The sequence below is a fragment of the Fukomys damarensis genome, unplaced genomic scaffold (assembly GCF_012274545.1).
Source record: "Fukomys damarensis isolate Sample0158 unplaced genomic scaffold, DMR_v1.0_HiC HiC_scaffold_1, whole genome shotgun sequence".
In the NCBI taxonomy this organism is placed as follows: domain Eukaryota; kingdom Metazoa; phylum Chordata; class Mammalia; order Rodentia; family Bathyergidae; genus Fukomys; species Fukomys damarensis.
The window spans coordinates 59,076,956-59,104,602 of NW_022900913.1; the positions used below are offsets into that span (position 1 = coordinate 59,076,956).

The 27,647-nt window shown below is 39.6% G+C and overlaps 1 protein-coding gene across 1 annotated transcript in view; it reads left to right on the forward strand.

Annotated features, from left to right (window-relative positions):
- The window catches only part of Iqgap2 (IQ motif containing GTPase activating protein 2), a 233,150-nt gene extending 205,721 nt beyond the window's left edge, over positions 1-27,429 (forward strand). Inside the window, exons 28-35 of the mRNA XM_010619114.2 lie at positions 3,344-3,446; positions 4,168-4,309; positions 12,220-12,307; positions 14,306-14,518; positions 16,886-17,046; positions 18,287-18,424; positions 19,727-19,835; positions 26,667-27,429. Coding sequence (XP_010617416.1) covers positions 3,344-3,446; positions 4,168-4,309; positions 12,220-12,307; positions 14,306-14,518; positions 16,886-17,046; positions 18,287-18,424; positions 19,727-19,835; positions 26,667-26,780 — 1,068 coding nt within the window. The 3' untranslated portion in view covers positions 26,781-27,429. The remainder of the gene's footprint in view (positions 1-3,343; positions 3,447-4,167; positions 4,310-12,219; positions 12,308-14,305; positions 14,519-16,885; positions 17,047-18,286; positions 18,425-19,726; positions 19,836-26,666) is intronic.
- Positions 27,430-27,647: the final 218 nt, after the last annotated feature.

Here is a 27,647-nt window from a genome sequence, read left to right on the forward strand (position 1 = left end):
AATACCATTCATACCATCCTTCCAGAGTTCTCCATGTCTTTATATTACCTCTGTTATTTAATGTCTTTCTTTGAATCAACTCACCTTTTTTTAAAAACCATGCATATTTCTTTGCTTAAAAATACTTTTACTGTACTGAACAACTATCATGCCCTCCATAAACAGAAACTTGAGAAGAAAGTGTGATGAGCACAGCATGGCTGGAGAGAGTCACTCCTTTGTCTTGAAGCTGTACCTCCTCTGAGTGGTTCTCCCTGTGTTGAAAACCCAGTTAGGGGCTGGCGGTGAAGCTCAGTGGTAGTCCTTGCCTGGCTGTGTCAGGCCCCAGATTTATCCCCAGCGCAACAAAAACAAGCCAGAACCAATAACCAAGTGTAAGGAACTGTTTTAAAAATTTAGTATTAAACCAATAGGCCCTCCTTTACTATTCTGAAGATTAAAAGGAAAGAATGGAAAGGCAGTACCCAGGGAGGCCTGAACTGGCATAAAGACAGACAGATCAAAGGGACAGAGAGTCTAGAAGTAAACCCTTACATATATGGTCACTTCACTTTCACAAGGGTCCAAGGCAGTTTGGTTGGAATGATCCTTTCAACAAAGGATACTGGGATAACTTGAAATACACATGCCAAAGAATGAAGTTGGACCCCTTCCCCTCACCCTGTACAAAAGAGAAATGAACTCCGAGTGGATCATAGACCTCAGTGTAAAAGCTAAAACTATAAAATGCTTGGAATAAATCATAGGAGTAAATCTGTGACTTTGGAGAAAGCAGTGGTTTCTTAGATATGACACCAAGTATATAAGCAGCAAAAGAAAGAAACTGAATTTCACCAAAATCTAGATGTTTTGTGTTCAAGAAAGTGAGAAGATGCTGTGAGTGGTGATCCGCCCCTGTAATCCCAGCACTTGGGAGGCTGAGGCAGGAGGACCACATGAGTTCAAGGCCAGCCTGGGCTGCATAGCAAGATCCTGTCTCAGAAAAAAGAAGGAAGGAAAGGAGGTAGAAAGGGAGAGAGGGAGGGGAAAAAAGGAAAGAAGGAAGAAAAGAAATGAGATAACAACCAAAAGGCCAAGAAAAAATAATTCCAAATAATACATCTGTTAAGAGACTATCTATCTCCTGAGTGTATAGTCCTGCAACTCAATGATAAAAGCATTAATAATCTAGCTTTTTTTTTTTTTTTGTACTGGGGATCGAACTCGGGCCTTGTACTTGCAATGCAGACTGCTAAATCCACTGAGCTAAATCCCTGGCCCCAATAATCCAGTTTTTAAAGGGACAACTGTGCATCTAAGGTCAGAGTCAACTGAATGAAAAATAGGAGAAAGTATTTACAGATCATACATCTAGTAAAGGGTTAATCTAGAATATATAAAGATCTCCTAAAACTCAAGAACAACCCCAATACCTGACTAAAAATTAAGCCAAGGAATTAAGTAGACATCTCATATTCAACTGGTCAGGAAAAACATGAAGAGGTGTTCAACATCAAGCCAAGCATAAGGGCACCTTCCTGTAATCTCATTACCCCGGGAAACTGTGCAAAAGGATCAGAAGTTCAAGCCCAGACTGGGCCACTTGAGTCAGCCCACCCTGTCTCATAATAAAACTGTTTAAAAGAGCTGAGGATGTAAGTCAGTGTGAAGGCTTTGGGTTCACTCTCCAGTTTTAAGAAAAGTTCAGGGCTAGGGATTTGGCTCAGTGGTTCTGCTGCCTGCCTTACAAGCACAAGGGCCTGAGTAACCCCCCAAAAAAGTTCAGCGTCACTAGTAATTAGGGAAATACAAATCAAAACCATAGTGAGACACCATTTCGCCCATTAGATAATTGCTATCAAAAAAGAAGTAGTGTTGTTTGGGTATGAAGAAAGCAGAACCTTTGTAGGCTGCTGGTGAAACGGTACAACTTCCAGGAAAGCATAGCATTTCCTCGTCATTAAGCATAGAATTACTACATAAGGCAATTCCACCTCTAGTTGTTCACCCAAAATAACTGAAAACAGGGTTGAAGAAATACGTGTTTACCATGTTCATCACAGTATTATTCACAATAGCCAAGAGTCCATCAAGAGATGAAGAAATAAAATATGGTATGTCCATACAATGGAGTATTAGCTGTAAAAAGGAAGGAAATTCTGATAAATGACACAACGTGCCTTTAAGGACATTATGCTGAGTACAATAAGCCAATCACAAAAAGGCAAATACTGCATCATTCTGCTTATGTGAGGTCCTAGAATAAGTTCTAAGTTCGTAGAAAACAAAAGTAGATTAGTGATGTCCAGAGGCTAGGAGGTAGGAGTAATAGGAGTGCCTATGAATGGATACAGGGTTCCTCTTGGGGTAATGAAAATGTTCTGAAATGGGGGGGTGGTGATGGCTACACTACTCTGTGAATATACTAAACACTGTGTATTATAAGATCTTAAGTTAATGAATTTAATAGCGTGTGAAATATACCTCAGTAGAGCTATTGAAAAAAGATCGAACATGGAAAAGGGACTAACTTTATCATGGTGATTCAGTTTTATGCCATAGTTGCTTTAAAACAACTAAAATTCTCTCCCTTATGAGCAGTGGTACAAGTCCCAGAGTCTGGAAATACTTTTTTAAATTTAATTATAATGCAAACCAAGACATGACTTTCCCTCGTGGTTTTCCCCTCCAGTGCGGCTGCCCTAAGATCTGGCAAGATAACCCAGAGGCCATTACTCATTTTTGAGCCTTTTGGGAATCGTGAAAGGGGGACCAGCCCATCACATCCGGGTCTTGGGCTAAGAAACCATATGGGGATCTCTGCCATCATTACCCTGGGAGGATCTTCACTGCCAGGTGACAGGTTAAAATGGCTAATAGTGGTGATTTTTAAAATAATAATACAGTATAGTCGCTGACTTGGGCATAATCACTCTCCAAAGTGATATAAAAAGGCCCTTCCATGGGCTGGGAATTTAGCTCAGCAGTTCCGCCACCTGCCTTACAAGTGCAAGGACCTGAATTTGATCCCTGGTACCAAAAAAAAAAAGAGGCCCTTCCAATCAGTGCCAGTGATTGCTGAAATACCTCTGCCTCATTTTAGACTCTTTCTTCTCAGTTTCGATTTTCTGTCAAAGGTGGTAGAGAGCACAGGAAGGAGTGAGGGACATAAAGCTGCCCCTTGGCAGATCTTACAGTCAAGTTAACACTGTATTTCTCTACAGCCCACAGTTTTAATAAGTATCAGGCTCATGTCTAATATTTACATGATACTGGGAGAAAAGTGAAATGTGGGCATGGGGAAATGTAAATGGCATCAGCTAGGACCTGACTTCTGTCTCTGCATGTGTGTTGCTCTCCAAAGCTCCTGCTGGAGCACCAAGACGCCCTGGCCCCCGAGAAGAGCGACTCGCTCAACAAGCTGCTGGAGCTGCTGGGCCCCGCACCCAGTGTGGAATCCTTTCTTGGTAAGAGACTGTTCCTTCTAAGCCTAGATTTTACTCATTTGGGGTTGTTTAGTGTAAAACTAAACTTAATTGTTTTGGAATTTAATACTTGAGCTTCTTTAAAGGATAATACTGACTTTTTCTTCTCCATACACAAAGAATTCTGTAATTTGAGGTTCGGTTGTAGCTCAGTAGAACAGTTGGTTACCATGTGCAAGGCCCCAGGTTTTACTCACAGTGCACACATACACACATACACACATACACACACACACACACACACCCCAAAAATTCTGTAAATCATAGTGTCCTGTATTATAAAATCATTTGATATCCATGAAAGTAAGCTCCAGATATATCAAAAAGTATTTGTCTGGGGCTGGGGATTTAGCTTAGTGTTTCTGCAACCTGCCTTGCAAGCACAAGGTCCTGAGTTCAATCCCCAGGACCAAAAAAAAAAAAAAACAGTTTCATCTGTTTCACAAAGAACAAGAAAAAAACAAATTTGTTAAAAGTGACAGATTCCTTTCTATATTTCCTAAAATCTCTTCTATTAGTCATTCTCTCTTTTTGTTATTTGTTCTTATTTTGAATGTGTGTCCTTTGTGATTATGTTACAGTCAGACGTTTAAATCCCACCTTGGGTGTGGCAGACTGTGGACTCCATAGGACATCGTCGGTGCCCTCCCCGACACTAGGTGTGGGCTGGAAGATGTCTAACTCTTTCTTTCTCATCCTACAGGAGAAGGAGCTGTGGACCCGAATGACCCTAACAAGGAGAATACACTAAACCAACTCTCGAAAACGGAGATTTCCCTTTACTTGACAAGCAAATATGACATAGAGGATGGTGATGCTATTGATGGCCGGAGCCTCATGATAAAGTGAGTTGTGACGAGAGGGTCCCCAGTCACACCTGCACAACGAGTGGGGCTTGGTCCCAGAGAATTCACTTCAAAGTCAGTGTATACTGACTTCTGCTACGTTTATCAATTCGACATCAAACCAAAGGATAATAGACTCTTTCTAATTCAGCAGGGAACTAAGTATTATAACAGTCTGTCTTGGCTTTTAGTTTTCCTTCGAGTGATTTGATTCCTTCAAGAAATAAATGAAGTGGGCTGGGGATTTAGCTCAGTGGTTCTGCTGCCTGCCTTGCAAGCACAAGGTCCCGAATTCGATCCCTAGTGCCTAAATAAATAAATGAAGTGATTAACTCAGGGAAGTATCTGTTTCAGAGTCGTTGAAAGATTAGCAAGGAAATAATCTGTAACCAAATTTTATTTGTTATAAAGTGATAATATAAAAAGGCACATACTTGATAAGATGATACCACCTGATTTGTTGGCCTTTTCCTATTAAACTGGTCTTGGAGATGCTCACCAGCTTTGACTATGTTTATACCCCTGATTTCTGCCCCAGAGATTTCAAATGAAGTGTTGACACTTTAAATCACTACTGTGTTTTTCCACGAAGGCTTCTATTGTGCCACATCAGTCTTTCACACATAGAGAAAGAGCAAAAGCAAGAGTCTCAAAACACCATAAATTAAAAGCCACATGCTCACCAAAAAATGCAGTTTTTGAGACTCTACATAAAGGATCAGACAGAAACCTGTCCACTCATTAAAACAAATATATGTGGAGGAAGGTGGAGACTGGGAGAGAGGGAAGTGGCGGGAATAAGTCTGCACTGACACATTTTACATTGTCCCGCAAGCTACCTGGTCATTCTTGTTTGTGGTGACTCTTGTGTCCTGCTTCAGGCACCATTGGAGTTTTTCCAGATGCTCAGCTTCCTGTGAAAACACCAAAAAGGGCTTCCTTAGTGTGCTGCATTGTATGGTCCGAGCCTTCCAGGAGCCTTGTACACATTGTCCCCGGATTGTCTGGGGCACTCTCATATCTCTCTCTCCGCAGACAGTCGAGAACCTGCTCCAGGTCCTGGGCACACAGCGGTGGACCAGCCAGTGCAGCCTCTGCCATACAGCCTCAGGCCCAACTGCAGGACAGGGAGGTGTCCTGGGCCTCTCATATGCTAAGGGCAGGGCTTTCCCCCACTGGTTACAAAAATCACATTGAACTTTCGGGAAGACAGGGCAGGGCAGGGCTTGGAGAAAAGAGAGGAAATTGAATTCTGCTCCCCGGCTGCCTGTCCAAATGGCAGTCATTAAGGTGACTGGAAATACAGATGGTGTGTCTCCACCACGCAGATGGAATTAGTTCGGATTATCCCATGATCTAATAAACTTTGTCCTCTGAAATAACAGGATGAAATTTTCTCTTAATTGGTTTTGTCTGGAATTTGAGTACCACTTGCTAGATGCAGTGATCTCAGATGTCTGCGTTCATGAATGGGGAGCACAGTTAGGGTAATCAAAGTATCAAATAATCTGACTGTCATATACATTTGTACTAATTTCCGGACAAGCGTCTGGAAGTTCTGCACGTTCTCAGAATTCACATTTAAAAAAGCAAAACCAGAAAAATGAGGCACATTGGGAAGGACTGCTGGGAAATCTGGGGTATCGTCCTGCCTGCCCTGTGGAGCGACGACTCCATGTGGGATCTCTGGTCTTCTCAGGGTGTGCTGGAAACAAACACCATCTGTGCCATAGAGACAGCCAGTGTGGTGGAAAATACATGGTACAGAATTTTCTCTTCCCTCTCAGTTGCACTAACTGTGGTACATTCACAGTGCTGGGCAACCATCACCTCTGCCCAGTGCCAAAACGTTATCACCCCAAGCATATTTAGTCCGCCGCTCGCCTCCAGTCCCTGCTAACCACAAGTCCACTTTCTGTCTCTGTAACTTACCTATTCTAGATATTTCCCATAAGCGGAATTATAATGGTACTTCTATTGGAAAATGTAATTCTTCTCACAATTCTGGCCTCAGGATTTGTTCCACAACTGCAGCCAGAATAGGGATGATTTCTACGATTAGAATTGTGGAAAGAATTAAGTTCGTGAACCGAGGCACCACTGCATATATGTGATCTTTTTTTTTTTTTCCTGGCTTCTTTTATTCCCCAGTGTTTTCAAGGTTCCTACATGTCATTGCCTGAATCAGTTTGGTCCTTTTCATGATTGAATAGTATTTCATTATGTGTATACCGCATCTTGTTTATTCCTCAGATGATGAATATTCCTCCGATGGGCTGTTTCTGTTATAAATAATTCACAGGCTTTTATTAGTGTGCTGGTGATAATAAATATATGTACTGTGGGAGTTGATAATATATATATTATGTCTTAGTCCTTTTTATTTCCCCTTTCCTTCCCTCCCTCTTCTCCATCTCCAGAATCCCTTCTCATCTGCAAAAGGACTATCTCCCTATTTCCTCTCATATTTTATTTTGTTCTTTAAATTTTTTATATTTTGAGTTTCTAGTATAAAAGAGACCATGAGAAATATAACCTTCTGGGTCCTATTTATTGCACTTAGCATTGTGTTCCCTGGGTGCATCCATTCAGAAGTTTCTGTTTGAATATCTATTTTCAGTTCTTTGGATGTCTGTCTAGTAGTGGCATAGCTGGGTTGTATGGCAGTTCTGTGTTTAGCCTTTTGATGAAGCACTGAATCTTTTCTACAGCATTAAAGCGTTTCACATTCCTCCTGGAAAGGTTTGGGAAGTTCACTTTCTCCATGTGCTTAATAATACTGTGTTTCTGTTCTTTTTAAAAATAATAGCCATCCCAGTGAATATGGAGTAGTGTTTGTTGTGGTTGTGGTTTGGAACTCCCGAATCGTTAGTGATGTTGGCTATCTTTTCATGTTCTTGTCAACCCTTTGTGTAACTTCTTTGTAGAAATATCTATTCAGATCCTTCACTCATTTTTAAATTGAGAGTTGGTTTTTGTTCCTGAGTTGAAAAGAGTTCTTGTATTCTAGATACTTGGCCCTTATCAGATATATGATTTGCAAATATGTTTGCCCCTTCTGTGGATTACTTTTTACACTCTTGAACAGTTAAAAAAATGTAAAGAGAATGATATTACCAAGAAAGAAAAGACAACCCACAGATGGAACAAAAATATTTACCGTAATTTTCATTTGTTATGTGTACCCACACACACACACACACACACACACACACACAGAGTTATACACAGAGAGAAGGAAGAGCATGTGTGCCTATATAAAATATATGCAATGTGTCATATGATCCAATAACCCCACAAGGACGGAGAGCATTCTTAGTAATTTACAGAAGAGGAAAGTAGGCTCAAATAGATGTTGGAAAACACTTAGCAGGTGGAGCAGATTCAAACCCAGGTGATACTGGGCCTTCAGAGCCTGCACCCTTGAGCAGAGTTTCCACCTCCATGTGGGCACCGTCATTGTCACCTAGAACACGTGATGAGGATTATGTGATGCTGGTCATCTTTTGGACCACAGGGGAGTGACTGACAGATCTGAGGAACATGCAGAGCACATACTGGACTAGGAAGAAGCACTGGATTCTCTCCCTCTTCATTACATTTGTAGAATACAGATCCTCAGTGTGGTTATTGCCATTTTCCCAGCACTACCAAGCAAGGTCCTAGTTTAAAAGCCTGGCGGTAGAGTTCGAGGGAGACTGGGTTACAGCCTGTACCTGTCACTTGTTAACAAAGACTCAGTAAGTCACCTAATCATCTGTGTCCTGTTCTATAAATGGGGAAGGAGGAAAAGGAAAAAGAGGAGGGGCAAGGGCTGTGGCAATCCTATGAAAGCATGCATTCACACCATATAAATTATAAAGGGCCACATGATTATAAATCTCTATTATACCCTATGATTCATCTTAAATATGTGACCTTTATGGCCTTTGTTAAGCTTGCTTTTCCACAAAAACATGTGTAAGTCGAAGGTGATATTTGTGGCTTTTAATCATACTTAGCTGCTCAACTGCTTAAGTTGTCATCTCTTTAAGCATTTTTCTTTCACATGACTCATTTTGGATATCCATTATCCTATCCAAAAGAGCTCCTTGCTTTTGGTTCAGATTGGCAGGGGCACTCAATGGCTGAGGTGAAATTTTAGATCTGTTAATTAAAATGTGTGATGGTGTCATTAGAATTTGGAGTAACCAGAAATACTCCTTAGCTTCCACAACTGTGGATTCCTTTTCAGTTTTGGCACACTGGAAGCCAGTGACAGAAGGAAGGGTTTAGCAGTGCTACTGTCGTAGTGCAATAACAGGCACTGTAGGACTGGATGGCCAAGCCCAGGGAGCTGCAGCAGCTCACCAGCACCTTGGTCTCATTTTCCAACAGCATGTTCATTTGTCTTCATTCTCTCTCAGAGTTAGAGACCTCTCCCTATGCAGGAAAGCAGGATCCTTGGTTTGGATCAGCTTATTTGAAAAGCCATGGGGCCAACACTCTCCCCTTTGATTTATGTGGCCAGACGTTTCTGGAATGTTGTGTTTGCCCTGGGGTGGGGAGAGGCAGGCATCTTAAGAAAATCACTGGCAACAGAAACATGAACCAGACTACGAATTCCCTGTGAGTCTGTTATGAAGAGGAAATGCCCTGGGAGAGGAGCTGGAGGTGTAGCTCAGTGGTAGTTTGTGCTTAGCATATGTGAGGCCCTGAGTTTAACACTCAGGACCACACGTGCATGAGTGTGCATGCGCACACACACACGCACACACTAAAAGGACACAGTCCCAGTATCCAGGACCCTTCTACAAGTTTGTGGGTTCTGAAGATGTGAAAGGAGAATTTGCCTCATTCTGTGCAGTGATAAAGAAGCAGGAAACCAGTGTTTACCCATTAAACCTCTTAGGTCTTTGTCGCCACCTTTGTGAGAGCAGACAGAGGGTTGTTTTCCTGAGGTCCCCTCAGAGCTAATGTCTGTCCTATGACTAACCATGTCCTGGGAGTGGGCCTGTCAGACAGCTCGCTTCCTGTTGAAGAATGGAATGTTCCAGTGCTGCACTTTCCAAGAAATTTAATAGGCGCCACACATGTCATTTCAAATTTTCTACAAGCCACATTTTAAAAAGAAAAAGGTAAAAACAAAAAACAAAAAAACCCAAAAACTATTTTCAGTTTTCTAATGAGAAATTTTATTTTATGAATTTTTTAAATGATACATCTTAATTGTACATATTTATCTACAATTTATGGGGTACAGTGAGACATTTAATACATGTATACAAACAACATATAATGACAGGATCAGGATAATTGACGTTATCTATCACCTCACACAGGTGTCATTTCTTTATGTTGGGAGTTGAAATTATTTCTATTAATATATTTTTTTAACCCAGTATATCAAAAGTATTTTCATTTTAATCGGTGTCAATGTAAGAAATCGTTAATGTGATTTTTTTTGTTTTGTTTTGTTGTTGTTGTTGTTGGTTGTTGTTGTTGTTGTTGTTGTTGTTGTTGTTGTTTCTTGAGGCAGGGTCTCACTATGTAGTAGAAACTGACTTGAAACTCCCTATGTATCCCAGGCTGGTCTCGAACTCACAGCAATCCTCCTGCCTCAGCCTCCCAAGTGATGGGATTACAGGCATGTGCTATCACGCCCGGCTTTAATGTGATATTCTTGTTTTCTCCGTATTAACTCCTAAACTCTAGCGTGTGTCCTGAACACATTCATTTTGGCCTAGGCATTGTTTATGGGCTATGCTGCCACCTGGGGCCAGTGGCATCTTGGGAAGAACAGCTTTCAAGACCATGTAATGCTTTACATGCATCGTTTTTTATCAATCCTGCACCAGTTCTCTGAGATATTTCCATTTTATAGATAATGAAACCAATCTGAATTACATAAAATGTACAAGTAGACGTAATACAGAACATATAATAATATTTAACAGGAACCCAGATAGAACCTTCGATCTGTGTGGCCCTGGTGTCCTTAACCCTTAGTCACATAGGATAAGAGTTGAATTCAGTAGGAATTGAATTCCTCATGCTGAGTCTGGGTGGTTTCTTGGATTGAGGATGTCTAGGGTAGATCTTCAGCAAGGAATCCTGATATGATGTAGAATTTCAATAGCCAATTTGTCCTTCAACAGCTCCTTAACAAATAAACCATTCTTTGTCGTTGGTGGGGCACATATAAGTGACCCCATCACTGGGTTTTTAGACAGCGTCTCTGAAGAAGATGAGTTAGGATTTCCTGGAAGTGTGCATCACAAGTAGCTCGCAGAACATTATATCAAAAAGCAAACAGTTACTGTTGGCATGTTGGAAAACATCTAGAGCTTTTATTTTTAACTCAGTGTTTCTTTTTAGTTCATTTCTTTTTCTTTTTCTTTACTTTTCTTCTTTTTTTTTTTTTAGTTCATTTCTGATGGTAGAAAAAAGAAATTCCTATGGATGAAAGGGCATGTGGCCCCCTCAGCCGCAGCTGCCTCAGGGATAGGGCCACCTCCCAGGGGCCTGTAATTAGCTGTGTGGCCACCTTTGACTCTGGCGCAGTCTTTAGCTGTGCATGCATTCCCAGACGGCCTGAAAATCCCCAGCAGGCCAGAGGAAATGGCCCTGAGAGGCCTGGGAGGAGGGAGAAAAGGAAGATGCTCAGGGATCACTCATCTCATGCAGATGTGTGGTTAACCGGAAATGAGAAAAATCCTGTTTACAGAGGGTCTTAGTGGACTTTTTCCTATTTTCAAAAACCTTACACTGGGAGTTAACTTTGAGGAGTCATTTAAGAACAGTTGCCCTTACGTGTCAATGTGTTAAATTTTTAGTTTTAGCTCTAGTTTTCATGTTATAACCACCCGATGCTGGCTAGCAAGAAATCCTGTTCTTTGACAGAACTGAAATTCAATGGGAAGGGCCGGGGATTTAGCTCAGTGGTACTGCCACCTGCCTTGCAAGTTCAAGGACCCGAGTTTGATCCCCAGTAAAAAAAAAAAAAAAAAATGAAATTCAATAGGATAACAGGGTTGCCAGGAAAGTGAAACTTCAGACCTGAAGTTTAGGCAATTTCTGTTTGCTCCTTTTGGAAGGGAGGCTATTTCCAGTAATATGTTCCCACTTCATATAAGACTGAGAAGACTGGACCATTGACCATTATGTTAATTTTATTCCATAATAACATAACCAGGTCCTTAATTAGAAAGGAGTGGCCAATTGCCATAAAGAATAAGTAGTAAGATCACATGGCTCTCACACTGCAGAGGGTTCTCCAGCTCGGCACTTTTTACTGTCACTGCTCTGTTCTCCTCCAGCAACGACAAGAACCTGGCCCTGTTGTTAGCTACTGGGGTCCTTGAACACCCCATCATCCTAATGGCTGTGTCACCAGCAGCTGAAAGCCTCCACAGGCTGCATGGGACTCTCACCCGTCCCTGGCCTGCTCCCTGACTCTCTCATGGCAGGAGAAGTGGCGCTCGGTCTGGCTCCTGAAGGCTTATGATGCATTAAGAGACTCAGAAATTTAAATACCACTAACCTCAAGAAAGGGGTATATTAGACAACACTTCCTGACCTCAATGACAGCAGCCTACACCGGCAGCGCTTGTCCCTGCTGCCGTCAAAAAGTCATCTCTGTCTAAAAAGAAGAAAAGCAATTTAGATAAGGAATCTTATGACATACTTGTGCCCACTTAGTGACAGTTTAATCCTCCAACACCAAGCATGTGAAGCATAGGCTTTGATTATCAAACATTCATGAACTCTCAGGAGCCATAGAGCAAACCATTGAATCCTGCAAGAATGTTTTATTTTGAAGGATTATCTTTGAAGCTTCATTTTTGGACCTATAGTCACTGAAGAGAACTGAGTTTTGTGCATCAGGACTGCTATCTAAAAGATTCTCTCCTCTTTTTCTCCTTTATAAGGACCAAAAAGCTGATTATTGATGTGATCCGGAACCAGCCAGGGGCCACACTGACTGAAGTCTTAGAGACCCCAGCAACTGAACAGCAGGTAATTTGTCTACATGTCTGAAATAAGTATAAGACAGGATTTGATTCTACTAATAACTTTCATGTCAAAGGTTCACTGACATCTGGGAAAAAACTGTTTCTGACATGGTGTGAAAGCAAGGAGTTGGATCTATTGTAGTAGCCAACTGAGTTCATCATATATAAAACCCATGTGGACTATAGATGGATGAAAATAGAAAATGCAGCACCAAAGTTATGCTAAATTTAATTTTGTTCTTCAATAGGAAGATAGTTGAGTTTTTCAAGGCCTCAGAAGGTTTATCATAAATTTTATCAAACAGGAAGAAGGGGCTGGGGATTTATCTCAGTGGTGCCACTGCATGCCTGGCAAGTGCAAGGACCCTAGTTGGATCCCAGTACCAAAAAATAAATAAATTTTAAAAAACAGGAGGATAAGTCAACCAAGAGATAGTTCTGGTTGATAGAGTGTAGAACTTTTCCTTCTTTATGTATTTGCTAACTTGACAAAATAAATAGAGAAGCATCTCACTCATTAAGGCTGTTTTCCCAACACTTGAGCAGCAAATGCCTGGGTGTATTGGGTCCAAGCAGCACTGGTATAGGTACAGTTTCATGATAATCTTGCATTAAAGTTCTCAATGTCTCATACAATACATCATTGTTTAGTTCATTTTGAAATAAGTTAATTCCAGTGTTAGGTCTTTAGTACCAAGAATTGCTGCTCCTGAACCAAAAGTTAACAAAATCATCTAGTTACTTCTTAATGAAACTGCACTTTACTAAATTTTTACTGAATTTTTAAAAATTTAATTGGTTGCCAGGAAACCATTCAGAGATTTTAATTTTTAAAAGTATGAAACAAAACTTCAAATTATTTAGTGTTTTTTTAATGTATGAATTTTTAAAAACAATGTGGGTAGAATATCATCCTAATTTAATATGAGACTTTTTGAGTTTATTTGTTTCATTTTTCCCCAAATGTCTCATGACTAAGTGACTAAGAACACAGACATTGGAACAAAATATATTTCCATGCCTGCTTGTTATATAACTCTGGACAGTTGCACATATTTTAGTTTCCTCAACTGAATAGGAAGAGGAGCAATTTCTAATTCACAGGAAGGATTAAATGAGTGAAACATGTTAAATGGGTAGGATAGTATCTGGCAAATATTAAGTGTTCGATAATGTTAACTGCTGCCTCTATTCTTGTCTATTGCTAGCCTGCCAAACTGTTCCTATATCCACAGCACTGCCCTATGTACCCTGTGTCTAACATTGCAGTAACTAATAATAATCATGACCATGGAATTCATCTAATGGGTCAGACAACTGGATAACACAATGAAATGGGAAGATCACCATTCTCTCTTTACTTCTCTATTCATTTCTTGAACAAATTATCCAGATAGTATTTATTTCATTTATTCATAGTCTATTTTGGAATTTATTATATGCTAGATAACCCATATTCCCTTTAGGTCAAAGAAACCCCTGAATGCGTCTTAGTGTTGGTAGTTTAAGAATGAACCCATTATCAGAGTGAAGTTCTCTGCCTGGCTGTGGGACTGTTTATGGATCTCTGTAGCTGTGGCTGGTGTGTGAGAGATTCATTGCCTTTCAGACGTGCAAGTTCTCAAAGCCACATTTTAGTAGATATTCTAGTTTTAATTATCTCAATGGGGCTACTTAGGAATTGAAATCCTTCACTCCAGGGAATGAAAAAGTAGAGTTATCCATTAAAACATGTCCATTACTAAGATGATTTGGCACTTTTCTAAGAAAGTAGCTACTTAGAATTTTGCCAAAATTAAATTTCCCCTCACTACTGTGTTATAAAAAGAGTTTGTAATTCCTTCCAAAGTCCTGCTCCAGAACCATGAAGAAGATTCTGGTGCTAGTCTTTGGACATTGTCTTGAGGACAGCTTTCGTTTGGACATGAATTTGTCTTGTCTGGATCCTAAATCTGAGATTAGGGGATTAGAGAAAGGCCAATACTCAGTATTCTCTTTTTAGGAACAAGATCATGCCAAAGACATGGTGAGCCGTGCAGTTATGGACTCCAGGACTCCAGAAGACGGGAAGCAGAGCCAGGCAATGCTGGAAGATGCCCAGCTGCCTCTGGAGCAGAAGAAGAGGAAAATCCAGAGGAACCTGCGGACATTAGAGCAGACTGGACACGTGTCATCCAAAAATAAGTACCAGGACATCCTCAACGAGATCGCCAAGGTGTTTGGAAATAGTATTTTTCTTTTTCACTTAGCAGACATTTGCTCATTGTTGGTTGCACTCTAGTGTTGACTTGAGGGCCTTTTAGTTACCTCTGCCACAGTTCTGTTTTCCTCAAAATTACAGATGTTCAGAGGCTCCAAACCAGTTGATGTCTTCTAATCGAGAGTAATCACAATTCCCCAGAGCACTAGGAGAGTTGAAACACAGCAGAATAAATGTCTGGGAGATTCAATGGACAAGTACCTGTGCACAAGTCTTACTACTCTTTCGGTGACACTTGTAAGAGATCTTTCTTCTGAGACTGGTACTGGCCACATAGCCTAGTTGCTCAGGACCTGCCATTGTGATGGTCTTTCTGTGTCCTTGAGATTTGCTTCCAAGAAGTTTAGCCTAAATACAGTTCAGACTTAAAAGTTTGTTTTCTCATCTTGTGTGTTCACATTTGAGAAGCTTCCTGAGAAAAGGATCTCGACTTAGTGCAAGGAAACATCACAGGAAGTGGTAACATCTGCTTCTCAAGGATAAGCAAGTGTGTGTTTGGATAAAGAGCACATTTCAGCCTTATTATCCAAACCTGCAGCTAATATTGGTCTAGAAGTTAAATACAGTTTAACTCTGGGGAAAAATGTTTTTTTTTTTTTTTTTACCTCCTGGGAGTGAAGTGTACAGTTTCATTTTTTGATGGAAAATTGTGGTCAGTTCTGAGAGGAAGCTTATTACTCCAAGCCTGCATGATACAAGGGAAATAGAATTTCTTTCTGTAGCTTTGGGGTGGAAAATGTTTTTCTCTGGGAATATAAAGTAGAGAAATCAACACTTCAGCTTTTTAAAAAGGCTGTTGTAAAGGTACACACACAAATATTCTGTTTAATGAAGATTTTTATGTGGGGAGCATGTGTGGTAAGGCCGCTGTGACTTCCTGGAGGAACGGGCCTTAACTTGTTCACAAAAGGAAATAACATTAAACAGATCCCATTTTATTAAATGAAACATTTTCACAACTTACTGCATAGGATTACCAAAAAATTACCTTTAAATTTAATGCAACTCAGCCAGACATGGTGGCACATGACTGTAAATCCCAGCATCGTGGGAGGCTGAGACACAAGAATCACAAGTTCAAGCCCAGCTGGAGCCGCTTAGTAAGACTCTCTCAAATCTTAAAAAAAGAGCTAGACATGTATAACTCAGTGCAAGGGCCCTGGGTTCAATTCTCACCACCAAAAAAACAAACAAAATTAAAAAATGAATGCAACTCTTGTAAGGTATAAATAGCTTACTTAACTTTGTGTTCTAGGAATTCAGTTCAAATCCAAGAATAGTCATTTCTTGACTTTTCTGGGGAACTGGTTCTCGGACTTCCCAGAGATAACCAAAATCTCTGACTGCTCAAGTTCCTTATATGAAATGGCAGTTTTGCATATAACCTGTACACATCTTCCCATATTTTTTGAGACAGGGGTCTTGCTATGTTGCTCCCCCGCCACCACCACTGCCATAAATGATCCTCCTCCCAAGTAGTTGGGACTAGAGATATAATGCCACCACGCCCAGCTTTCCAATATACTAATAATCTCTAGGTTACTCGTAACACAATGGACATATGGCTATGTAAGTGTATACTATACTGTATTGTTTAGGAAGTAATAATAAGAAAAAATGTCAGCATGCTCATTGCAGAAGCATTATTATCCCTGAATATTTTTAATCCATGTTTGGTTGAATCTGGATGTGGAACCCAGAGAAAAGGAAGACTGACTTTGTTAGTGGTCAGTGTTGAATTCTTTAGTCTTAAAATCTCAGTTGTTATTTTACAGACCTCAAGAGATACTTACCAGATGAAAGTTTTTACTTATTACTGAAATAAAACCAACCAGTAAACAGATCTTTTCAAATTAAAATATTCTTCAAAGGAAAGTTCAAGAAACCCTGCTGACATCTCTGTACCTGCTTTTAAACACTATTTTTCTATAAACAATTATATGGCTATTCTGAAATTGCTTGTTTTTTCAGTAAGAGAAAAATGAATCTTAGCAAGTGTTTTAAAGTGAAATGTAGACACTCTTTCTCGTTCTGAAATAAAATAAACATAAAAATAGGGGCCGGGATTTAGCTCAGTGGCACCGTGCCTGCTTTGCAAGTGCAAGGTCCTGAGGTCCTGAGTTCAATCATTGGTACAAAAAGGGGGAGGGAGGGAGATAAAAATGCCTTGGTGTTGAGATGATGTGTATAGTAAAGGGCCTGAGATAACCTACAAATTAACAGTCACAATGACTTAATACTTGTTCTTCTCGCCCAAATTACAATCCCATAAAGCAGATTTCTGCTCTAACCTATTATTACAGCCTTTCCTTGTCATTTTAGGATATTCGAAATCAAAGAATCCATCGTAAGCTTCGAAAAGCCGAATTGGCAAAACTTCAGCAGACCCTAAATGCACTTAATGAGAAGGCAGCATTTTATGAAGAGCAAATCAATTATTATGACACCTACATAAAGACTTGTTTAGACAACTTAAAAAGGAAGTAAGTGACAAGAGCCCTGTTCCTCTGTAACATCCTGGTCTATATGAGGAGGCAACTGTCCTGCTTGGCAGGGCTGAGTGAGATTTGGAAGCAGACTTTCTGCTATCTTCTAACTGAAAACTAGAGTCTTTTATGATTGGCCACTGCGACCTAGAAAGTCAGGAATGAATGCAGAATCTTTGAATTCTCTATCCACATTAAAACTAAAGTACTTTACCCTGGTATATTTTAAGTAGGCGGCATTAGTATTTATTCCTTTTGTCTTTTTTAAGCCAAAGGTGCTTTTAAGAATATTTTTTTTAAAAAACTTGTTTTTGGAATGTTTCTTATAAACAGGATTTTATATACCTTATAGCATTAGATAGTGCCAGATAATTGCTATTTGCACAGAGCAACATCATGATTTTAAATTGCTTAATGGTTTTAAAATCATTATTTGGCAGCTCTCTGCTGTTCATTAACATACCCATTATAGATTTTTGTATGCATTATCGCTACTTTTAATCAGTATGCTTTGCTCATAATTATTCTTACCACTAGACTAGGGTCATTGTTAATCAAATTTTTATTACCCATTAAATATGTAATACTCTCGGCAGTTCTGCTGCCTGCCTCGTAAGCACAAGGATCCAAGTTCGATCCCTGGTACAAAAAAATAAAATAAAATAAAATACGTAATACAGTATTTTCACATAGCCCTAGCCCTCACATTTGGCAGTAGCAAATGGTGTGTGAAAATTTTAATTGCAAAATAACCAAGTGCAAACCGCATTTATTTGGGCCCCCCTAGTTCCAGATCTTGGTTCATTTGCTTGTGGGCTACTAGTATGTGTTCGCAGGGAAAAGGAGTTGTTCAGGCTAATTTCCAATAGCAATGAGATTGTTAGGAATTTGTTGTAGAGTTGTTGCAGCTACTTTAAGGCATTCAGTGTCAGCTCTGCAGGCAGACAATCTGAATGTGGGTTCTGATTATCTCTTGTGATCTCAAATCTGGTCCCAAGAACTTCCCCGAGCCTCAATTCTCTATCTTTAAGATGAATCTAGGTATGTCAGCCTCACGACCATGTAATGGGAGCTAAATAAAGTAATAGATGGCAGAGGAGCTGGTTCATTTCAAAGCATGTTGTAAATGTTAATTTTATAAATGTGAGTAGGCCCTTAAACAGCACTAGCCGAAGTGTTTAAATAAATTGAAGTAGGGGACAGTGTACTGATGGGTGGTCTCTTCTGATTTTGTCAGAAATACTCGGAGGTCCATCAAACTGGATGGAAAAGGAGAGCCCAAAGGCATGAAGAGAGCAAAACCCGTGAGATACACGGCCACAAAGCTGCACGAGAAAGGTGTCCTGTTAGGAATCGATGACCTTCAAACAAACCAGTAAGCATGGCCGGAATAGTGTGGAACATGCGTGCCATCATCCACTCACATAAAATCTGACTCGGCACTTCCTTGGTTTCCTTGGCCTTGGAGAGAGCTGCATGTGATCTATCGAGACTCCCTCTTGATTTCAGGTGGCAGGGGATGACACTTGTACTGGGTTCACCAGCTCCCTCTTGAGCCTAGGTGTTTTCCACAGCTGTCCAACATGTGGATGTAGCTTCCCGCTTCCTCCAGAAGAACTGTGTTGCAGCATTGAGAATGAACAGCTGTCGTTTCATTTCTATAGATGAGCTGTGTACAATGAACACCTTTCTCTTTTCGAAACCACAGACTGCGCAGCCCCAGGTCATAGCCACTTCCACCCATAGGCTGTGGCTGTATGGCTTCAAGGCAGAGGAGGAAACAGAAAATCACCTGCCCAGCCCAAGCAGGCAAAAGGGCTACTTCCTTTGAAAGGAATCACAACCCAGTGCCCTCATCACTCCTTTGTCCTCTGTCTCACAGGAAGCCAGACTGCCATTTCCCTCCTCTCCAGCTCTTATCTTCCCTCAAGCCTTCTGTTCCATTGATCTCATGCAACCTTTCAACTGCACAAACTCAAGAGAAAGGGCTTCTTCCTCTTTTGAAGCTCTGTAAAAATGGCCATCTGGAGTACTTGGCTGCTGTCTTGGGCAGCCACAAATAAAAAGAAAAAATGGTTCACTTGGTTCACAGTTTCAGGGGTTGTGGTCCATGGTGGGCTGGCTCCGAGGAGAAACATCATGGCAGAAGGGCACGGTGGAACATAGCTGCTTAGTTCATGGTGACCAGGAAGCGGAGCAGGGGAACAGCACCAGAGAGGAAGAGGCTAGGAACCAGATATAGTACCTAAGTTCATTTCTCCAAGACCTACCCAGACACGCCCAGAAGTGTGCTCCTCCAATCCCTTGGGTAGTAGCTTCCACACCAGGCAAGTTGACAACCAAGCTTAACTGTCCATAGGTCCGTATTAGTTCTCATCTTCTGTGACTCTCATAGATTTTTCATCTATATTTTATGCTCCTCAAGAACAAGGGTCATATCTTCTATTTCTTTTGTAAGAAAGCACCTATTTTAGGTGGTCTCAACAGTAGCCATCTGGCTTACTGTTTGAGGAGCAGAATGGGGAAAAGGATGATGTGAAGTTTTTGGTTACTTGCTCAGGATTCTTGCCATAGGCCTAGGCTGTTCACAAAGTGGTAAATGGGGATTCCATTTGTTTGAGATTTAAGAGTATATTTGTAATTACACATGTATGAATGAATGTTCTTTCTTCACTAGGTTTAAGAATGTTACATTCGATATCATAGCAACTGAAGATGTGGGAATCTTTGATGTCAAATCAAAATTCCTTGGTGTTGAGATGGAGACAGTGCAGCTTAATATTCAGGTAGGCTGGGTTTGGGGTGAGTTTTATGATGAGGGCCAACTGTGGATTCTCTGGTTCTCTGTTCTTGACATCAATGAAGTTCAACAGATAACCAATGTATACTTTATGTGCCAGTGTTCGTGTTTAAGTGTTGGGGGTTTGTTTTTTCTTTGATTGTTTTATTTTGTTTTGCAGTGCTGGGGATTGAACCCAGGGACAAGCATGGGATTGAACCCATGCTAGACAAGCACACCACCATCCTATTATATCCCTCACTCTTTATTTTTTAAAAATTTTTGATGAGCTATGTATATAATTTTACTTTTTTCTTAGCATGTGTTTGCAGTACATAATAATTACAATTATTGTGGGGAGTTGGTACATGTATAGATTTTATTTTTGAGGTAGAGTTTTGCTAATTTGACCAGGCTAGCCTCAAACTTAAAATTCTCCTGCCCCAGCCTCCCAAACAGCTGGGATTACAAGTATGTGCTGTCATGCCCAGTTTGATCATTAAAACAACAACAACAACAACTATAGTGATTTTTCAAGTTGCTGGAATTTAAAATACTTTCAGATGGTAAACCATTGCAGTCAGGTTTTCTAAGTCATGCTTCTATTTTAGGGTTAGACAAAAAAATATGAAAGTATTCAGAGATATTAAATAAAGGTTGGAAAGCTTCCCTCGTTGGAAACTTCACTTCTTTTTAAGACTTAATGCCCAAAAGTGGAAAGCTTCCTTCTGTTGGAAAATTCACTTCTTTTTGAAACTCTGTGCCCAAAATTGGAACTTTTCCTTCTCCTGTGTCTTTTCTTTCTCCTTCCTAGAGTAGTTTTTACATCCACTTCTTGAATCTATTTGTTAAATGTTTTGGACTGAATGAAAGATACAGTCTAAAACACATAACTAGCAGTAGAAAAATGGTGTTTGTAATGTGAATTATCACTCTTTTCTCATAAAAAGTACATCTCCAGCCAAGCACACTTGAAGGAAGATGAGAAATCAAGTTTATGTATTTAAAAAAAAAAAAAGAGTAGGGATCTATGCAACAAAATGCTTATCTTCTAACCCTTGCTTTCTAACCCTTAGGACAGGGTCTGCTTAAAGAAACAATGGAGTTTTTTGTTGTTGTTGTTGTTGTTTTTTCATGTAACATTTCTTAAAATAACCACTGTTTCCCTGGACCTCTAGAAATCTGTGCAATGACTATATATACACTGTCTCTAAGTAAAAGAAAAAAATAAGGATTTCAAAGTTTGGACAGTAGATGGACTTCGCAGAACTTTATAAGCATAATCATTGTCCTACCCCTCAAAAAAGTAAAGATCTGTTGATGAAATTGCCATGCTAAAATTCCATTATCAGGATTTCCTTATTTATCACTAGCAGAGAGTACGACACAGTTTTCAAATAACCATCTTTTATTTAGCTTGTCTTTCTGCTAAGCTGGTAAATATTTGTAGGAAAGGAAGGACAAAAAAAGACTACCATTTCCTCATGATCTCATATAACTCTCCTCTGGATAACTTGACTATAATTTGACATCTTTTCCTTTTGCACACCTTCATGAGTTGAATGTCCATGTGGAAAAGGGCTGTGAATTATAACAGTACCTGACAAAAGTTTTGTCTACTGGAGTGAACATCTTTCCAGTAACCAGGTAATCCTGGTATTCCTCTAGGTTTAAAATTAGGAATTAAAAAAGAAGAGGTGATAAGCATGGTGGGAAAGGGAATTTTGGATTTATGCATCGGTTTGTGGTGAATCCAAATCATTATCTTGAATCCTTTAAAAACAGGCACTGGAACATCACAAGCTTCAGTACCTGACCAGTAATAGTTGCATACATCATTGAAAATACATACCATAAATGTTTTAGAAATGTCAAAAAACAAACATCCTCTTGGACAATATGATATGAGAAAGGCAAACACTAAACAATACAACCAAGAAATTGATTTCCAGGATTGTGAATGTAATTGGGAAAAGAGTAGAGCAAGCAGCTTAGACTGTTTGGATTTGTTGCCTTACTTTTTAATATTGCATTTATAAAAAATTCCAGCAACAGAAGATACAGCCTCTGGGAAAAAACAAACATGTTACAGTGGGTTTTGTAGAGTTTCACTCTGTATCTCATCAGAACGCCAGCCCTGTGTTTAGCCAGAAAGGATTCAGGATAAACATTATGCATTCTGAATGGGATGCATATTCCCAACTACTGTATTTGCTACCGAAAGTGGTTCTGCAAATGCTACTGAAAAATCTGGAAATTTCTAATGCCCTGCTTATTAATAATAACGATTAAAATGCTTTTATATCAAAGGTGCATTGTGACCAAATTGTCTAAGGAAAAGCAAAAGCAAAATCTAGGGCTATATTGCAGATGTATCTTCTTGGCTCTCTGCTTTGTATTAAAAGAGGAATCTTTCATCGTGGATCAGTAAATTGCTGATAGAACTTGTGTAAAATGTGTACTCAGCCACTGTGGTTGCATTATTATGTACTGAAAGATTTGTGCCTTGGGATTTGCTTGCAAGATGCTTTTGCCTTTGATATACATGGCAGCAGTGCATTGATAATCCTAAAGTATCACCTCCAGAAGTACTCGCAATACAGAGATGATTCTGTGTTCATATGTTGAATTGTGATAGTAGCAAACATGAACATATGAGCTCTTGTTGCTCTCAATTAAAATACAATATAAATATGGGCTTGTATATTTTCTTCCATTTAAATCTAAAGTATAATTTTCAATTTGTTTCCAAGAAAAAGGAAAAAAAAATGCCAGCATCCTCTCCACTCCTATTTTACATCCAGCTGTGCTCAGCGACACCCCTACATTACTTAGATCCATTTCAGAGCCCACAATTCTACAGAAACTGAAGCCCTTCCATCAGGAACACTTTTACCTAGCAGGGTGTAGTAGAGATACAGAATGAGGAAAAGCTGCTGACCTTTCTCCCCTGTGACCTGTTTCAGACCACCACTCAGGTCACAGTGTATACATAAAGTCAGCTCATCATGGATATTGCTATCTAGGTAATTTCATAAGAAGTGAAAACAGAAACAAAACCTGGCTTTGTTAATTCCTTTAAAACAGCAGCTTAAAAAGTAATATGAGACACCAAATGCAACATGGTTTAATGGAATTAATAGATTTTTTTCCAAAAAATATTAATGGAAATTCACTGTAGTGTTGTCAAAGGCCAACAAACAAAGGCAAACAAAACAACTTGCTTTAAAAGTGCCAGCGCAAAGGTACAAGTTCAGATGCTGATCTTGATAAAAAAAATAATAAATTTGTGACAAGTATTCTTCAGCCCTTTTGATTTTAGCCCTTTAGTTTTGACTCTACATCTATTTTTGATAGTATAAACTACTGTTTGCCATGAGATAGCAGAGATGAAAATCACAGGCTTGTGAAGAATCTTTGCCCACTCTCATTTGAAATAAGAAAGACCAGAATCCTTTCTGCACCTGACCCTTCCCTCAGAGCGAAGGTGAAAATGATGTCAGTTTTGTGTGTTTGCCATTCCAATTTGAGAAGAATAAATTTTAGACAGAAGCAATTAGAGCTCTGTCTAAAATTCCTAGGGCAACTTCTGAGAAGACACACAGTCTTTTCTTTTTTTAACCAAAAGTGGCAGTGTGACATTTGTCATATTGTGTGCAGTAATGGGAGTAACTGGGCATCTGACTGTTACACTTACATGACCTATTTAAGGAAGGGCCGGGGATTTAGCTCAGTGGTTCTGCTGCCTGGTTGCAAGCGCAAGATTCCACATTCCATCCCCAGTAACAAAACAAAACAAAAGAACAACAACAAAAAAAAAGACATTTAAGGATGTACTGGCTGCATTTACAGCAGACCTCTCTTTTTTCCTTCCTACAAGCTGAGACCTGAGACCTGAGTTCATTGTGACTGGTACATCTTCACCTTATATTTTGTCTCAGTTTCCAGAGCTATATATAGATATATTTTTAAATAGCCAATGTTGTAGTTAGTGAGTGATGACCACGCCAGCCTTATCCCTAAAAAAAAAGAGGAAAAAAAAAATCTGTGCAGTGGTTTCCAGGTCGTCTGTGCAGATCCATGTGAATCATCTTGCTGAACCCGGGACCTCATTGCTGGCCTCTGTCAACTCAGTCCTTGGCTGGGTGCCCTGAAACCACCTCCTTCTACGGGAGCCAATGCCAGAGCCCTTTCTCTCTGTAGTCCTCGTAGCCTTAAGAAAAGTGGGACTTCAGTGGGTGCCATAAGGACATTGAATGAAGGATGATGTGTAATTATGAAAAGAATGCTTCAGTATGTGATGCTGTTTTCCAGCTTGTTTTAAACAGCACCACGTGTATTCAAGTAGTAGCTTAGTTCAGGAGAGTTGCCAGGTACTTTATGTAATGCTTAGATAAGTATAAGAAGAGAAAACAGTGTGCCTCGATGCACATTGATCTTCTGTAGAAATGGCAAAGACCTGATGGATTGTCAGGCAATAGCCACAGGTGGATGAGGTACAGGGAGTGAAGAGACACCTTACTTGTGTGTACAGAGAGCTCAGGAGTCCTGTGGGGCTTTCCTTGGTTAGTGGGACAGAAATGGAGCCTTATTTGCCCCCTTATTAAAGAACCAGTACACAGTAGGATTAGTTATTCACACCATTCATTTATACCCATAGTTGATTGTGAAATGTTACTCCTCAGCTAATGCAAGTAGCCCATATGCCCCACATTTTTATTATATTATCAGAACCAGGTGTATGATTTACAGGGATCAGTGAGAAACAAAAATGCAGGATCCTTGGCTCAAAATTGAGACAGATTTTAGGATGACAACAGGAAAGTGTTAAACCAAGTGCAGGGCACTACTGAGCTCTATAAGTCATCTGCCCATGAGCTGACCCAGTATGTAATCACTGTCCAGGTAAAGTTAGATTTCTTTGAGACAATCCAATGTGTAGATTACTATAGAAAGTGTGGTGGCTGAGTCTGGGGTGAAAGCAGGAGAAATGTTGCTGATAGGACTAAAGCAAGTCCCTTGTGACATTATAGTTCCATGATTCTAGGTCATCTTTAGCCCATTATCCCTTAATTTCCTAAAGAAATCTATAAACAGAATTACCAGATGTGATTTTTTTTTAAATGTGGTTAAAGAGTTTGCAGGCACTGTGATCTTGTACCCATTGTCCACTAGCACCATGATGAAGGTGGCAGCTTCATCCTCAGTTCACACATGAGGAAACAGAACTTCAGAGGGTTAGGTCATGTTGCAAGGTCAAATGCTAGCAGATAATGGAACCAGGACTAAGACCATGAATATTGCCGTATTTTTCTGCTTCCTACTTTGAGGGCCCCTTTGTTCCCTGACATACGCCATACCTTCTCAGCCTCACCATACTGCTTTCATACTCTTCCAAGAGAACTTGATAACACATGTGTCACCTCCCAGAGGAAAAGTGAGTCTCCACTATACCTGCTAGGTAAAGCATTCTCGATGGGCTTCAATTTCCGTGGAATTGTTGGCCCAGAGACGGATCTCTATAATGTCGGGGTACAGCTGGATGTAATTGAGGAGTGGAGAGGATGCTGGCGACTTTTCTCAAAAATGACTCTTAACTTCTGTGGGTGGCCTTGCTTAAGAGAGTCCTCAGGCATCATCATTAACAACCAAGAAATTTTTAGAGTTAGAAACAAAGTACAGACCTAGGGATTAGTCCAGGACAGGTCCTGAGTGATATCTTCTCTATCCACATCTCTTGTGTTACTGGGAAATGTTACTCAGTTTCAAGCCTGTGGCTGGTAAGACATAGCTCTTTGCTTTAGAAACTTGTTTTTCTTTGTTTAATATAGTGGCAGTGAAAGACAGAGCAAAAGGCTGACTTACAAATGAGAGACATCAGTAGTCTAAATCAGGAGGGAGTTGTTTGTGTAGTGTTCAAAGCATGGTCACAGAATTTCATCAATAAATAGTGTAAGTGCTTCTCCCCATATATACTGATTTGTTTTATAAATTTTATAAAGTACACATTTCTATCACCATACCCTTAAATGTACTTTACAAAATATATACAAAAGTTAATTATTTAACAAATAAAAATTGATAATAAACAGGAATTCCAATTTTTTTTTCTTCCTCAATGAGTTGTCTTTCTGCTCTTAAAAAAAAAAAAGCACTACTGTTAAAAGGGATGTTGGTGGCATGTGCCATTAATCCCAGTGTTCTGGGAAACTGAGTAGGAGGATCATGAGTTCAAGCCCATCCTGGGCAATCTAGCAACTTAGTGAGACTCTGCTAAAAAAAAAAAAAAAAAAAAAAAAAAAAAATTGGCTGAAGATGTAGCTCTGTGCAAAGACCCTGGGTTCAATCCCCAGTACTTCAGCCCACATGCAGAAGAAAAAAAGATTACACAGCTATTCTAAAGAAAGTACGCCATTTATTTTGCTGGAGCATCTGAGCTGTGAATTTCTCAGTTAAAAGTTAAAATTATAATTACATATTTGATATTAGCAGTTCTTATATTTTAAGAACTTTCTTTCGTCTAAGTCAGTGATTCTCAAGTGTCGTACCCTGACCACCATCTCATTATAACTTGGGAAACTGGTAAAGTGCAAATTCATGAGCCTCATCTCAGAGCTACAAAAATCAGGAATTCTAGGGGATAGGGTTCAGAAATCTGTTTTAGACTTGCCTGTGTTTTTAAACAGATGAGTCTAATGCATTCCAAAGTTTAAGAACCCCCACCTCGGTCATTAGATCGAGTCATACTGTGTCACCATGTACATTCTTCTAGTGTGTTTTTAAAATGTACAGAATCCTACAATTCCATGAGATTTAATGATGCTTCATCTGATTTCAGGATTTACTTCAGATGCAGTATGAAGGAGTAGCTGTGATGAAAATGTTCGACAAGGTGAAAGTGAACGTGAACCTGCTCATCTACCTGCTCAACAAGAAATTCTACGGAAAGTGAGGTGCCTGCGGAGACCGCCTGGATTCCGCTGCACTTGGATGGAGAAATGAATTTGTTAGTATTTTTGTTTTTAAACACGATTGAAATCACTGCTTATAAAAGTGTGATTTATTTTCAAGACCAAAACTGTTCCGAAGAATGTACCCACGTGCCTTTTTGATACTCTGATACTACGGTAGAATGATACGCAGGATGAAGTAATGCAAACCCATCCACCTGGTACTGTGGTGCAGGTACTCTGATTTGAAACTCTGTACAACCTGTGATTGGTTTTAAAGTAGGGGGGGAAAGTTTAGCTGATTTAGGGACAAATGTGTAAACCTATTTTCCTATGAAAAATTTTAAATGTCCCACTTGAATAATGTAATTCTTCATAGATTTTTTTTTTAATCTGTGGAGAAATAGAAACCTAATCAATTTGTAATGAGTTGTTTAGTGCTAAGCCCTGTCTCTGGGAATTATCCATTTTAAAGCGACCTTTTGTGCAATTCCAAATGAAGTTTTTATAAGTAATTGAAAGTGATAATACAATAACACTTTCTGTATAAAAGTATATATTTTATGTGATTTGTTCCTACTAAGTGAAAGTGCACTACTGCCTTGTGTTAGGACTCCCATAGAGTCCAAAAGTGATTAAGGAACAACATAAATAGCAATCACAGTCCCCACCCGTACCCTTCACAATTTATTTGAATACTTCAATTGTGCCTCTCAATTTTTGTAATGCTACAAAATCAGTATCTAGATGGTTTTTAAATGTATTCTTTGAAAATTGTTTTATGTAAAATAAATGTTACTTAATTACATTCATGTGGCTTTTAAGTTGTCTCAATTCTAAGTCATTTGGTGAATAGAAGATTTTGGAGA